General features: G+C 44.5%; 1 protein-coding gene across 2 annotated transcripts in view; it reads right to left on the bottom strand.

The window, feature by feature from the left end:
• Positions 1 to 15493, bottom strand: part of MKLN1 (muskelin 1) — an 86337-nt gene that overhangs the window by 17634 nt on the left and 53210 nt on the right. For both annotated transcript variants that reach the window (XM_083461160.1, XM_083461161.1), the window contains 4 exons: positions 13418 to 13630; positions 12488 to 12709; positions 11422 to 11551; positions 2683 to 2830 (listed from right to left, as the gene is read on the bottom strand). In XM_083461160.1, coding sequence (XP_083317286.1) covers positions 2683 to 2830; positions 11422 to 11551; positions 12488 to 12709; positions 13418 to 13630 — 713 coding nt within the window. The remainder of the gene's footprint in view (positions 1 to 2682; positions 2831 to 11421; positions 11552 to 12487; positions 12710 to 13417; positions 13631 to 15493) is intronic.

The raw sequence follows: 15493 nt of genomic DNA on the forward strand, positions 1-15493 counted from the left end.
ACTGGGAACAATTCCTGCCCTTCCCGCCCCCTCCCACGTTGTAGGCTTGCCCATATGCTTCAACACATTTTAATGCCACTCGCCGGTTTAACAAAAGGGCAGCTCTTTAACAGTGGTAAGTATGCCGCACGCAGCAGAACCGTAAAATGCAAGCAGGGATAAAAGCAGCAGAGCTGCAAAAAAACTCATCTCAGTAAATCCAGCTTTGACCTGCTGAAAAACCTGTGTGAGTCAACAGGCACCCTGAACACATAAACTTCAGTCCCAAATGAGCCTTTCTGCATACAGAATTCCACATTGGAAGGGGTCACATCTGAAAAGCCACCACCTTTTCTCCCAGTCACCGTCCATCTCATTCAGAGAAGGGTCTGTCTGCACTATGATGACTGTTCTTCCTCAGATCATCCTTTAAGATATCCAGTTCCCAGCCCACTCAGGGCTCTAAAAAGGAGAGAAGTTCTTGTTTTCCAAGTCGCCTTCAAAAGCAGCTCCACATTCAGTGCCTTACAGTGTTCTATACTGGAGATTATCAGAGCATCACTTCCAAGCAAGGCCTACCATGGTTTTAGCACTGACTATTAATCATGTAAGGAAACTGGTTTATTATTATTTAATCTTTGTTAACATGTATAATATATACATGGAGCAATTCCAAATATCCAACAGCACCTACGCTCCCCTTTCAGAGGCCGCTGCTGAACCAGACACCACGGCAAAAACGTTCCCTACAGGAAAATTGGCCCTTAACTGCCCGGCATTCGTAACTCCTTTTGCCAGCGCCGTCCCCTTCGAGTTTTTCTCGGCAACCCATCAGCACCAGAACATTTTCCCCCTTCTCAAAAAGCGCCGAGATGCTCGGCATTCCTGATGCTATGCCAGAATCCACACAGACAATATGCAAAGTCCTGGTCTTGCAACAGAAACTATCTGGGAGGCACATTCCAAGTCACAAAAGCACAAGTCTGGATTAAGACATCCAGAACAAATGCCACCAGCGGGTTCTGTTCAGAAATGCCCCCAATACAGGCGTCCAAACAAAGGGAAAGAATTGAGGAATTAGGAGAACTTGGGTTTGCCTGCTCCTTGGTCACTGTGTGATGGGCCTCACATCCACACAGGAACACATGCTCAGAGACTAAAGGCACTGAGGCCCCAGATTTCCAACCACTTCACAACAAAGCTAGAGAGGGAAAATACGGTGTGGCTTGGGACCCACACACCTCTGACGCTACATTCACAGGCTGTGATGCTAAAGCTATACCCAAAAGCACAGGTGACCAGTGTGTGTGTGTGTGTGTGTGTGTGTGTGTTGGCAAGCTGTGACACTCCCATCCCTCCACCTGAGTAGGTCTAAGAAATCAGCCCTGCTGGACAAGACCAAAGGCCCATCTAAGGCAGCCATCCTATTCTCAGTGGCCAATGAAAGTCCCCAAGCAGAACCATAGAACTGTAGAGTTGGAAGGGACCATGTGGGTAATCTAGTCCAACCCCCTGCAATACAGTAATTTTTCGCCCAAGCCGGGGCTCGAACCCATGACCCTGAGATTAAAAGGCTCACGCTTCACCGACTGACCTATCACAGCTGCTGTTTGTGATATTCTTTCTGGCAGCGGCAGAAGATTACTTAGCATTCATGTTACAAGTTAACAGCTGATGCTGTGTGAATACAGTCATACCTGGGTTCTCGAACACCTTAGTATTCGTACGTTTTGGCTCCCGGACGCCGAAAACCCGGAAGCGTGTGTTCCGGTTTTTGAACGTTTTTCAGAAGCCGAACATCCAACATGGCTTCTGCTTGAGTGCAGGAAGCTCCTGCAGCCAATCAGAAGCTGCGCCTTGGTTTTCGAACAGTTTCAGGAGTCAAATGGACTCCTAGAATGGATTAAGTTCAAGAAGCAAGGTTCCACTGTAGTAAAAGTAATTGTTCCCAGCCACATTTTGAAAAGCATTGACTGCTTTTTGATCGTTTCATCAGGGTAGCTGTCGGAAGGTTGAATTTTCATGACCATAAACTCTTCCTCAATGCAATTTTTTCTAGAAGAGGAGGAGTTTGGATTTGATATTCCACTTTATCACTCCCCTACGGAGTCTCAAAGTGGCTCACAATCTCCTTTTCCCTTCCTCCCCCACAACAAACACTCTGTGAGGTGAGTGGGGCTGAGAGACTTCAGAGAAGTGTGACTAGCCCAAGGTCACCCAGCAGCTGCATGTGGAGGAGCGGGGAAGCAAACCCAGTTCACCAGATTACGAGTCCACCGCTCTTAACCACTGCACCACACTGGCTCTCACTCCTCTAAAACCTCTACTTCGTATGAACAGAAAGTGCTGAAGAACACTAGGAAGTGCAAATGAACCTGTTCCTGGTGCACGTTTACAAATATATGCAAAACCAGACTTTTTACTGGGTCTCTTGTCTGCAAGACTGAGAGCAGCTTATGGGGTAGATACGGGACACTGCTTCCCTGCAAGGATCTGATGTTTCTTTCCAGGGAAGTAACTAATGGCAGTGATGTTTGAGGAGTGTGGACAAAATGCCACTTTCTCAGGCCTGGGGTTAAAAAACCTGGTATCGCTTCCGCTTACATGCGGCTACAGGAATACACACACTTTGCGAATTAACATGAAGAGGCAAATACTATTTCACTCCAGGAGGAGGGCGGAGGGAAATCTTCTGCCACTCACCAGCTGTTCCGTACAATGTCATAAATCCAGAAGGAATTCCGAACATTCTCTTCCCTTTTCTCCTTGTCTTTGCTAAGTCCGGACAACACATGGATTTCATTCAGTTCCGGGTCGATGGTAGCTCTTTGGGTGAAGCCGGTCATTGGGACTGTTGGTTGCGGGGAGAGAAGAGCAAAGCAACACAGTCAGTGTACGGCAGTAGCGGCTGGTGGCGTCTTGCTAAGCATGGCTATTTGAACTGCAGAAAATGAACCACTAGATGGCAGGAAAATCACAGGACCTGAAGAGACCCAAAGAAGCTACTCCAAATTTCTTGCCCTAGTGCAGGATCGAAAAACCCTCCAGATCCAGCCACAAAACCTTTTGCAACCCAGCCAGCTGTGCCTTCATGTATGCTAAATTTTGCAAAAGTAATTCCTTTTAGGACTAATTTTACTGCATCTGCTCTTTTTAAATCCATGCTTATCAAAGTCAATTGGTGTGAGACAGGGTGCTAAATGGAGCTTGGGACGACGGATGGCATTGCTTTAAACTTCACAGCAAAGCTTTAAAAAGTTCAGAAACAATCCAGGAATGCAATTCTTATTCCAAAATCAATATGCATCCCAAAGGCACAGATATGGACTTTTTGCGCATCCTTTGCCTTGCACCAGACACCGACTGCGTGGAGATTTCCTATTTTATCAAGAGTCATTTATCCCCCCCCCCCCCAAACACAATCTCTTCCATCCCCACCGTCAGATCTGCTCCTCCTGGAATGGAAATTGACTGGAACCACACAATTTCATGGTTCGGTTAATCTCCAGGACCCTTATGTCTCAGTGAACAGGAAAGCGGAGGGCAGAATGTTTTGGGTGAAATGGGAAACTACAGTTGATTAGGGACTTCCACATCGCATCCAGGCCTGCCAGAAAGGGGAAGGAAGTGGCCACACCTGCTCACATGTAAGTTGAGATGTGGTCATTAGAATGTGGCCATTGGCCTTAGAAATTTTGGGCTCGCTGGCATGCTGTTCACTGTACTATTCCACCCCCTCCACCCCCCCAAAAAAACCTGAACAGGTATTTAAAAGGAAAGGTCCCTCTTGCAACAATTCTCACAAAAACCACGAAAGGGGCATACCAAAGCTGCCCCCGCTTCTGCTTTCCCTGCAGAGGATTACTGGAGGTTTCTCTTTAATTCCCATAAAAGCATAATCAAATAATTGGCCGCTCCCGTTGTTTGTTGGGCAAGTCCCTGCTCCTGTTTCCCTGGGCAACCAGGCTTTCAGCAGGCATGTGTGACCAGCACGTGATCTCTGTGTGCTGGTTCTGTTTTTCTATCCCCCTCCTTCTGGATCAGCTTACAGGCATTGTTTGGGGCGAGGTGCGAGGTGGGGGCCGGAGGAGAAACGCCCGGGAGAAAGTACCTGGTTATCCGAGGCACGTTGCTCAGAAAAGACACGGCTTGCAGACGCCGCCAAATCACACAACACTTTGAAAGCCACCTGCAAGAAGGTAATTTTGTGCACAGGAGGCCCCTTCCCAAGGAGCGAAAATTCGGTCTGCGGATAATCTTGGTTTACGGCCGTTTCCATGCAAAGGAGCACAGCATGCCAGCAGCCGAGCTCTGCCGGTTGCTGCTGTTTTTCCTCCTCTTAAAAGCAGGGGAAACATTGCGCCGTGACTAAGCAGTTCTAGACAATGCTCGGCTCCCCCACAAAACAAGAGAAAGCAGCACGTGGCTCGTCGGAGGGAGGGAACAATCCTCATCCAAACCCATCTGCCTTCCATTTGGTTCAAATTCGCTACCTCATTAGCACGGCAGTGGAAAACAGGGTTATCCCCCTGAGCTTTTTGGGATCCAAGAAAAGCATTAAAAAAACTGGCACGGCCCAAGGCCGGCGTCCGAAACAAGGGATGCGTCCGGATGCTGCAAAGAAAGGGGCTTTAAGCTGTTCTCAACTTTTGGCATGTTGCATTTATCCCTGGTTTAAGACCGAACTAGAAGGGTCAGTAAAAGACCTGTGACTAGACCATAGCTGTAAATGTTTCTCTTTTTTTAAGGGAAATTCCCTTATTCTGAATAGGATTCCTCGCAAGAAAAGGGAAAAGTTGACAGCTATGAACTAGACCTCCCAGGGTTTTCAAGGGTGTTAAAAACAGCAGCCATGGGATGCGGTGCAATTCGGTCAAGGCCGAACTAGAGATGCAGACTGGATACGAAAAACTTCTTTTCAGTAAAGGATGTTTTTAACGGTTCTCGGCCTTCACACATTGGGCTTTTCCCCCAAATCTGACCATTAGTTCCATCTAGCTTAGTATTGTCTACACTGACTGGCAGCAAGTCCCCGGGGTTTCAGATGAGGGTCTCTCCCAACCGTAGCTGGAGATGCAGGGGACTGAACCTGGGACTTTCTGAATGAATAAATGGGAGCTACAGCCAATCCGTACCACTGGGCTACGTCTGCCCTGAAAAAAGGTAGTTTCATCCTTTTCTGAAAACCATCAAAAGTAGTGGCGACCGTCAACACATTGTGGAAGCTAATTCTGTAACTCCAGTGTGAAGGCTTCCTTTTGTCCATCAAGGATTTCCTGCTAACCAATTTCATTCGATGACCCTGGGAGTTTTAGTGTTATGGGAGGAAAAAGGAGGGGGGGAGTCTGTCCACTTCCTCTGCCCCATGCGCAGTTTTATCAAAACAAGTTTTACCGAGCCAAGCAGCCAGCAAATAGCCGGATGGCAAAAGCAAACACAGCCAGTTACACACAGCATGTTGGGTGGGAGTTAAACTTTGCCCCGAGAAACGGAGCTCAGAGTTCACAGGAGGACTTTAGGAAGTTGTTTATAGAGAGTGTGACAAAGTGGGATATGACGCATGGGCCATGTGGGCTGAGCCATATCAAAACAGCACAATGGATGGGCATTCCTTCTTGCTTTTAAATGGACACCTCCTCTTTGCAGGACGATCAATCTCCTGCCAGAGACAGGAAAGGGGGCCCTCCCACACACCGAAGCGTCTCAGATTAAATGTTACTGTAAATCAGGTGTTCTTTCCCCTTTAGCAAAAGCACACTTTGAATTTTAAAAACAAAGAAGGATCACGTTAAAAAAAATGCCAGAAGAGTAGCCCTAAGGAATAAAAACTATTCTGCAACAGCAGGCGGATTAAAGAGAATTATTTGCAAAGAGTAACAGCTTAGGAATCAGTCCGGAAGTGATTTCAAAATGCACCCACTGCTATGAAATCCCTGCCCCAAGTGGGCATCTGAACAGATTCCCAGAGGAAGGGTACCCCCAGTCACAATGGAATAACAGCACGATCTATTTGTGTATCTATCTATCTATAATTTTTATTGAAGATTCTCTTGGTTTATTCTAGGCCCAGGGCTCCAATTTAACTACCCCACATGCAGACCATAAGCAAGCCCATTTCTTGCACCAACATACTTAACAGGGAGAACATTTTAAAAAGCTACTACTCCCTGCATGCGTCCCTCTGCACATGCCAATACCGAGTATCTATTTGGTATTAATGTTTTATTGAAAAGTTTTCTATTATAAAGAAATAAAGTGATACAGTGGACCCTCGGGTTACGTACCTCTCTGGATTAGTAATCTTCGGGTTGCGAAAGCAGCAAACCCGGAAGTATTTTTCCGAGTTTCACCACTTGCACATGCGCAGAAGCACTCTATCGCGCCATGCACATGCGCAGAAGCGGTGCCTCTGGTTACGGCTAAATCAGGTCAGGAGCAGGTGGTGGAAACAGGGATGGCCTTGCTTCCATTAAGGTAGACAAGCAATGGCGCTTAGCGATCTCAGGAAGCTGCCTTATGCAGAACTAAGTTGCCAAAACTTTGGCTGACAGCATGACAGAAGAGGCCACGTTCACAGCAACCACAGCAACGTCACATCAACAAACTCCAACGGGTCGCCCTGCAGGAGTTTGACGGGCAGCCCGGTGTACCAGAACAGAAAGTACTTCACAGCAATTAAGCTGGCCGGGCTGCAAGCTGGTGCAGCAGAGAAGGAAGACGTGAGCCAAGATCTTCTGTCTTTCAGGGATTTAGTCAACTTTACCGACCCTACTCTCAAAAAAAAGTATGTGCAACTAATTCAACTGAGAGGCTATGATTGTGTAGCCTGCTGGTTCACACACACCTACGTTTGTGAGTTTTAATGGGGATTGTTTTGCAACAGCAAAAGGGTACGGCATGCATGCCTTGCACCAACTGTTGTTAAACAGTCCTATTCGGGAATACTCTAGCCAGGGTCGCTGTCAAGACATAGGGGCCGCTGCCCTAACAAAGGACACTGAAACAGAAGCTGCTGCATGAAGTTAAAAGCTCTGCGTCATTAAAGCAGAGAGAAACAGCAGAGAGAAACAGCAAGCGTTTTACAAACTGGGCCTGGGTCCATTATAGTCCATCGTCTGCCTCGTCAGATAAGTCTATTGGGCTATTAAACAAGTTTTGTGGGTCACTAGGGGGTGCAAGCTCTTCCACAAAGGTGTTACAGCAAGGTATACCAGACAGAAGCTCTAGGCAGCTGCTGTTCAGCTGCTCAAGGGCCTGGATCTGGACACTGTCTCATGGTTTTTCATTAGGGTGCCCCTGTTGTCATAGGCTGGTCCAATATCCTGCAGCCTTAAGTGATCAGTTAGATCTTTTGATGTAAAACTTTTTTTAAAAAAATGAACTGAGCAACCAATTAGGTTTCAAATGTTTTGTTTTTCAATTTAAATAATTGCCCAAAGGTAAAATGCCTCTTCTCCTAAGGCATTTACCTTCAACTGGTGGATCAGGGCTCACTTACTGGGTCACATCCTGACGTATCATAGGTCAGAAGAGCAGCACAAATCCCATACAAATATATGGTAAAAAAAATTAAGAAGTGGGTTAATAATAATAATAATAATAATAATAATAATAATAATAATTTATTATTTATACCCCGCCCATCTGGCTGGGTTTCCCCAGCCAATCTGGGCAGCTTCCAATAAAACACTAAAGTACATTAAACCTATTAAAGATTCAAAGCTTCCCTAAACAGGAGATCTTGGGTGTCTTTATTGGACCCCAATGGCAAAGATGGTTCTGTTAGACTACGAACCTCCTGAAGGAGTTTCCTGTCCTCTGCTGATGCAGATGTTGCCAAATGAGGTCCTCTTTACCGTCACTATTACCACTTGGTAGGCTCAATGTTTAAATTTGGAGAAAATCAAAAGAGGAAGATGTTTGACATGCATAAATCAAGATAATATAAAGGAACCAGGGGAGGGAGTTGGAAGGAAGTCAAGAGATTTGAGTAATCCCAAAATGTGGATTTAATAAAAGATTTCAATCTGTATTCACATATTTTGTGCTTACATTTTTTTATTTAGTTTTAATGTGATTTTGTTTAATTGTGAGACTACTTTAAAAAATACTAAAAACCAATGCATGCTTGCTGTAATAAGCTTGGCCCTATGCTTTCAACAACAACAACAACAACAACAACAACAACAACAACAAAAACTTATTATTTATACCCCGCCCATCTGGCTGGGCTTCCCCAGCCACTCTGCATTCATGGGCTAAAGGTGGGTCCTCAGTTTGGAAACTACTTTCCTAAGGTTTCTTTTACAATATATATGTTAGGGTAACGTGAGTGGTTCATGTGCATATCAAAGAACATAGAAAGCATGCTTTTTCTTAAAGACCGTTTTACTCTAGACTCAAATGTATGCAGATTTAATCCGTTAATTCAAACCTCATCTGATTAATCCATTAAGATTTCTTTAATTGGATTACTGGCAGCTATTGAAATTTTAAGGCGCCATCTTTATAAGAAAATAAAGGGGTCCCCCAGGCACAAAAGTACAGTTTATGTTGCGTGTGCAGAACTCTCCTTTCGCTTTTTCCTTCTTCTCAATTTGCATGGCATGACTATGCAAAACTTGGCCTCTTAACTGAAGCTATCCACGCTGTGATGAATTCCGCCAAAGCTGGAGAGAACCACAAATGCTCTCAAGTCCAGCTTTTATACATGAAACAGCACTGCCAGAAAGGAGAGGGGAGCAACATAAAAATGGCACCTATTTCCTGAACAAGTCTGGGTCACAGCTGCTTCCCTCATTAAGATGCTGTCGAGCCAGCTATTTTTCTGGCTTACCCGTTAAAATTACTAGGTATGTTCCCACCCACAGTCTTATTGCTGGCAACCAAAAGGGAAAAGGTAGGGGGATGAACGTTCAGCACTGTGCAGTAAGTGCTGAGCACACGGACTTAAATCTAGAGCCTCCCTGTTCTCCGATCAGTAGGCGAGAGCTTAAATAACTGGGTTTGGGGCAGGTGCCCACAATATTCGTACAGCCAATTTGCAGGGCCTCCCCACACCCGACAATAATTATGATTCTCTGTAAGGCATTGAACTCCTTGTACATTTAACAACAGAAAGTTGCTTGATAATGCTGGCTGCATGAGAATATTCTAGGTTCCAGTCCCAACTATGAACCAAAACAAAGCATGTTGTTCTTGAAAAGGAGCCACAGTTGTGAAATGGCAACTTTATTTTTTGTTTTATTTATAAAGCTGTTAAGGTGTTGTGAAACCAAAAAGCCTTATCCATGGAAATTAAAAACTCAGAACACTGTGGCAGGTTACAACAACAGATAAAACGAACAGTAAGGAAACAAAAGAAAACAAGTCTGGATGCCAAAGGAGCCAGTCTGGAATTTTGATGTGCCAGACATGCTTTTGTATCTTCTTTATGTGCAGATGCCCTAACCAGATGATGTCCCTCTGCAACCCTTGGGAAATTTGAGGTACTTGGTTGCAATGTTTCAAAAACTGAGAAATCTGTGAATGTTTACACAGCGAGCATTGCTGAGGCAGACATACATACATGTGTGGGGAAGTGCATGCAAGTGCGCATGCGTTCAGACAACAATTATGAGTTATAATTAGGATTACTGGTTCATGTAGGAGTGTCAATCTAGGGGAGAGGCTGGGAAGAGGGACCTCTGCTTGTGTTCAAAATCACTGAAAACCGAGCACCTCTAACGAAAGCAACTTGTCGTCAGCATTTGCAGTTTGGACTATAATGAGCTTTTGTTCTTCCTTGTTGGGAGGCTAATTCTAACGTTTCCCTTCACAAACAAGGGAAATGTTCAGAGCTGTTTATTTACTTTCTTAGACACACGAGGACGGTAAAACTGGCATTCTATTCATTCATGATTTCTGAATGAGTCACTCAGTAACAAAGTCTGCTATTCAAAGTAAGCAGGACAGTTTTTCTTTTAAAAAAATGGCAGAGGCTAATTATGTTGTTCTCCTTTGTCTAACTGGAACATGCAATTAATGTATCTGGCCAGGAGAACATGGCTGAATGTGCTTAGCCATAAGACGGGGTCTGTTTTCAATGGAAAGTGAACTCATCACAGGTGTTTGCTAAAAACAAGAAGCCACATGCTGTCGTACCAAAAGAAGGTGTGATTTCAAAAGGTGGCCATGGCACTCACTCCTGGTGGTGTGGTAGGGAAGGCAGGCTTCAAGGGTTAAGCCGTCCACCTGACATCACCCAACCTAACTCACACTTTTCTTTTGGGAATCTGACAGCCCTCTGCACCTTATTTCAGCAACAATCATCACTATGATCCAGTGAGAGACCATTCATGCATCTGCCACCTAAAGACCAGCACAACTCTTTGTAATCTAAGTGGGGCTCAGGAACGACAGCAGAGTTGTTTGCAGCCCTGCTCATTTATATACATAATTCTCTGCATGGTAAAGCTAGTTGTCAAAATACAACTTTGGAATAATTCTCATTTCACCCCCTCTTTCCCTCTCTCTGGATCAACAACTGTGCCATTTACAATGATGAAAACTGTTACTTTTCTAGGAACGGAGGCTGGACTACGTGTTCTCGTTCTGCCCCGGACACTGAGGTTCAGCTCCAAGGGCCTTCTGGCAGTTCCCTTGCTGCAAGAAGCCAAGTTACAGGGAACCAGGCAGAGGGCCTTCTTGGTAGTGGCGATCATCCTGTGGAATGCCCTCCCACCAGATGTCAAAGAGAAAAACAACTACCAAACTTTTAGAAGACATCTGAAGGCAGCCCTGTTTAGGGAAGCTTTTAATGTTTAATAGACTATTGTATTTTAGTGTTCTGTTGGAAGCCGCCCAGAGTGGGTGGGGTACAAATAAATTATTATTATTATTATTATTATTATTATTATTATTATTATTATTATCATCATCATCATCATCTTCCATTGCACGAAAGCAATTAATATGTGCAGTTTTGAAAATGCAAAAAGCTGCCATGGTGTGAGGAAGAGGCGGGGGCTCAGATGGATCAGGGATGTGGAACGCATGGGGTGGGGGTTAATCCTTTCCTCATTCTGCAGCTTTGACAAAAATCCGCCCCAAACCAAAGCTATCCTCAGTAGAGAAGTTTCTATCGGCTCCACACACCACAGTCCTGATCCTACAAAGGGACTCCACATAAGGCATTTAACATGTCATTTGCTTTTGTGCGATGAACCCATTGCATGATCTGACCCCACAAGTATCTTAGACAGCAACGTGAGGTTCTGTGGAATAGGGGGAGGGCTGCCAATTCTGTGTTGCAACCCTGAGAGTATCACCAAATTGCCTCTGAAACAATGCTAGGTATCTCTGGCTGTGCAAACGAGCCATTGAAGTATCACATCATATGGAGGCCAGCTTCCTACCATTAGCACAGACAGGAATTCAAACATATGCAGCAAAGCCACTCACCCATCCCTGAATCTTTCTTGGTTCCATCCGAGATGATATCCACGTGATCGCTGTCTACATCGTAACTGAAGAAATCGTTCAGGTATGTTTTCGACCTCTGGCCTCCAAACACGTACAGGCAACGATTTTTCTGAAGGAAAGAAAAGGTGGCATTTGAGTGACCAGGAGGAAACTTGTGAGCACGCGGCTTGCAGTTCAGATGCCAATGCAGCGCACCTCAGCTGCTCTCAAGCCAAACCTCTCTGGAAACTTAGTGGGAACCACTCAAAAATGGACCCTGTGGTTAAGTTATTTTTGCCTTTAACTGTATAATTGATTTATTACTTTGTTGATTAAATTTAGGAATTTATCACAAAGCAGTACACTTTAATAATACATACCATATATGATAACAATAGACTAACATAATTTAGGCAGAAGGGGAGAAAAATGAGAACTTTAAATGTCACTATTACAATCTGCTGTTCACAGAATCCTGCCAGACGTTCAGCTGCTAAAACAGCAAACTGGTCCAATTTTAAAGTTATGTATTTATGCTAACTTGTAAGGTTACGGCCAACCTACTATTCTGGCCGAACGTTAAGAAGGGCTCAGCAGCTGCTTTCTGGGAGCTTAGAAAAGGGAGCAAAACACTACAGAACGGACCTCAAAAGGATTCTGCGGGCAAAAGTGTGTGTAACAGGGATTGCTACACTACCTTGATGTTAACTCGGAAGATTCCGTAGATGAAATTAAAATCCCAACATTATCCCCAGCTGCTCAATGTATTTTTGAGTTAAGAGAAAAGAGAGACACCTTTCAACAAGCAAACGCTGGCACTTGTTCAGAAGAAAAAGCTACTTTTCGAACTTTCTCTCATTTCCTATTACAATAGCGTACCAGATCCACAGCAATTTGGAAATAAGGAAGCCAACATTCCCTTAGTTCACAATACTGGAGATTAAAATTTGGCTCTCTGTCGGTTAATCAACTGTGAGCCCTGCCTTTGCACTCGTTTTCAAGTGCTGCAATGCAACTGAAGCTAAGGGGTGATGGAATAGTGCCTGGGCTTAGTGCTAGTTCTTACTGAATGGAACAACATGCAGTGCCCTATTCTGGACTGGATGTCTTCAGGGCCAGCATTACAGGAATCCTCTCGCAAGAGTTTCCACGTCCGGCACCGGCAGTCGAAGGCGAAGAGGCCACTGAACTGTGGCTCACTGGCTCGGCTGTCGTCCACGCTCCCGTTGCAGGTCAAAATCCTTCCTCCAAAGGTGTAGATCATGTGCTTCTCGGAATCCATGCACATCTGAAAGGAGAGGAAGCGTGCTTAAAAACCGCTTAATGGTGTGCTTTTCTATAACAAATGCAATGTCAAAATCAATGGTTAGAAATATCAAGTAGTGCTCGATGAGGCAGCTGACTTGGTGCTCTGAAGTTGGCCCAAGAATAACTGGATTCAGAAGGCCCTCGTTTCTTCAAAAAGCCACAACTGGGCAGACAGCATAGCACAGTGAACAGAGAAGAGAGCCTTTAAGAATCAGAATACAGTGGTACCTCGGGTTACAGACGCTTCAGGTTACTTTTGCTTCAGGTTACAGACTTCGCTAACCCAGAAATAGTACCTCGGGTTAAGAACTTTGCTTCAGGATGAGAACAGAAATCGCGTGGCGGCAGTGGGAGGCCCCATTAGCTAAAGTGGTGCTTCAGGTTAAGAACAGTTTCAGGTTAAGAACGGACCTCCAGAACGAATTAAGTACTTAAACCAAGGTACCACTGTACTGAAGACACCAAATCTCCATTCAAACTTCTAACAGGGCCAATCGAGTAAAACAGCCTTGCTGAACAGTAGCTACAGCCTCTGTTCCATTCAGCCCCCAGTCCCAATAACCTACTTCAACAAACCCCTAACTGAAATTACGTTTCCTTCCCATCCTCTGTCTGTGTTGGTTTCCTGACTGTAAACCCCTTGGGGCAGGGGCCTTCCCGCCCTTCATAGTTTGTAACACCTGCAGACCTGATGGTCAAACACGAGCTTGGGTCCTCCGTCGGCAGCTGTGTCCTCGCTGAGCAACATCCACGTGTTTGTGTCGATGTCGTAGCGATAGAAGTCGCTTTTCAGAGACTTGCTGTTCCTCACGGAGGAATCCAGGTAACGGCCCAGCGTGTAGATCTGCCTCCGCTGGATGTCGATGCACATCTTGTGGCAGGACCTGGCGCTGGGGCCATTCTACGGAGCAGAGAGAAAACAGGAAGCTAGTCACCTCTCACAGCCAACATGGCCTAGGGGTGTTAGAAACTCATGTATATAAGCTAATTGCCAAATGGCACCTTAAACCTGGGTTACGGTTGCCACAATGGAATGACAAGGGGCCTTTCTAGCAGTGAGATTTGCTGCTGCTGCTGTTAATTTCATTTCTATACTACTTTCAGTGTTCGAAACTCCCATTGTTCTAGGCGATTTTGCAACAGGGAATTTCATCAGCGCGAGCGGTTTCTGAGCAGTTTCTTCGCTCCTAGCTTTCAAATCTCCATTTCTAACACTGACCGCTTTATATTTTAGAGGGGGAAAATATCAAGGCAATTAAAACATCAAATCCAGAATAAAACAAATTCAAGCTTCAAGGGAAATATTTCAGATCCTTCTCTAAGTGTCATTTTGCTTTCCCCATATTTATTTTACCTACTTAATTTCTAATACTAGACTGGACTAGACTAGACTCACTTTTCTCAGTCCGACTAACATTACAGGGTTCCTGGAGCTGAGGAAACAACTCTGAAGGAAATGTGATGTAAAATAAAAACAAGAATTATAACGTATTAGCACCCAAGCTGACTCTTGGGCTGGGGTATTGCTTATGGGTTTTTCTTGCTGTTGTTGATATTAATTTTTTGTATCTTTACTTTTAGATCTTATGGTTGATGTTGAACTTGTTCAATATTCTTTACTTTTTGATGTGTATTATTTATTGTTTATGACTGCTTTTGTTGTAAAATAATATAACTGTAGAGTTGGAAGGGATTACATAAAATGATGGTGATTATGAATTAAAATCTTGATGTGCCAAGCCTCCTATATGCAATGATGTATTTCCTTTTCAATGCATTTGAGAACGCAAGCCTCCATGGACAGTCTTTTATGAGTACAGTCCACACATTGGTTTATCACCTTGCACGTTACTTTGTGAGAACTGGGGTGACATCAGTCCCTATGCAAGCACAGCGTGTGGAATTTTAACGCTTTCACTCATCTTCTAAAACCCTCATCAGAACGAGCCTGGAAAACCTCCCCCAGAAAAGAAATTCTACAAGAAACAGCCAAGCCTTTGCTCCAAGGCAGCCAAGTTAACGCAACGCATAGCTACTTATGAAGTGTTAGGATTGCCTTTCCACAAAAGCCAAGAGTAGAAGCCAATTCCGACGCAACTTTTCCCCTTCCATGGAAGTGCACTGGGTTGATGGAAGAACGTAACATAGAACACCCTGGTGACCTTTCCTTGCAAAATCCAATTGATTCTTCATTCCTTCCTGGGAATCACTCCAGAGCCTTCCCATGGGAATGTTTTGGCAGGCCTAGCCCTAGAACCATCTATTCATAACTACAGCAATATACTTCTTTTAGGCTTGAGGCTGAAAGAATGAGTGAGCTAAAATCTTAGTCAGAACCTTTAAAAAAAAAAACCGCTTTGAAATTTCATATAGCATGAGCTAAAAGAGAGCAAGCAACTAAGGACGCTATTCTAGACAATGTCAACCTGACGGAGAATAGCAATATGGACTGTTTCCAGTTAATTCCCTGATTTGAAACCAAACTCCCCAAATGCAAGAGCGAGTGGATGCACCACGTTTTTAAGAGTCACGTATCCTGCGCCCAAGCACAATATTTTGGTCCAGGCTGTTCTATGAACAAGTCCCTGCCAATGCAAACAAGTAGGTTTTGCTGTGACCAAAGGTCCTTTCTCCAGTTATAATTCAAAACACGGAAGAACAAGATCAAAAGCAAGGCAGTTCCTAGCATGCCAAAATGCCTTGTTTACCTTCGCCTATTTAAGAAGAAGACTGTGTAGTAAATGGTGTGGTGTGTGTTTATGGT

This window comes from Podarcis liolepis (genome assembly GCF_965112155.1).
Source record: "Podarcis liolepis genome assembly, chromosome: 10".
Lineage (NCBI taxonomy): Eukaryota > Metazoa > Chordata > Lepidosauria > Squamata > Lacertidae > Podarcis > Podarcis liolepis.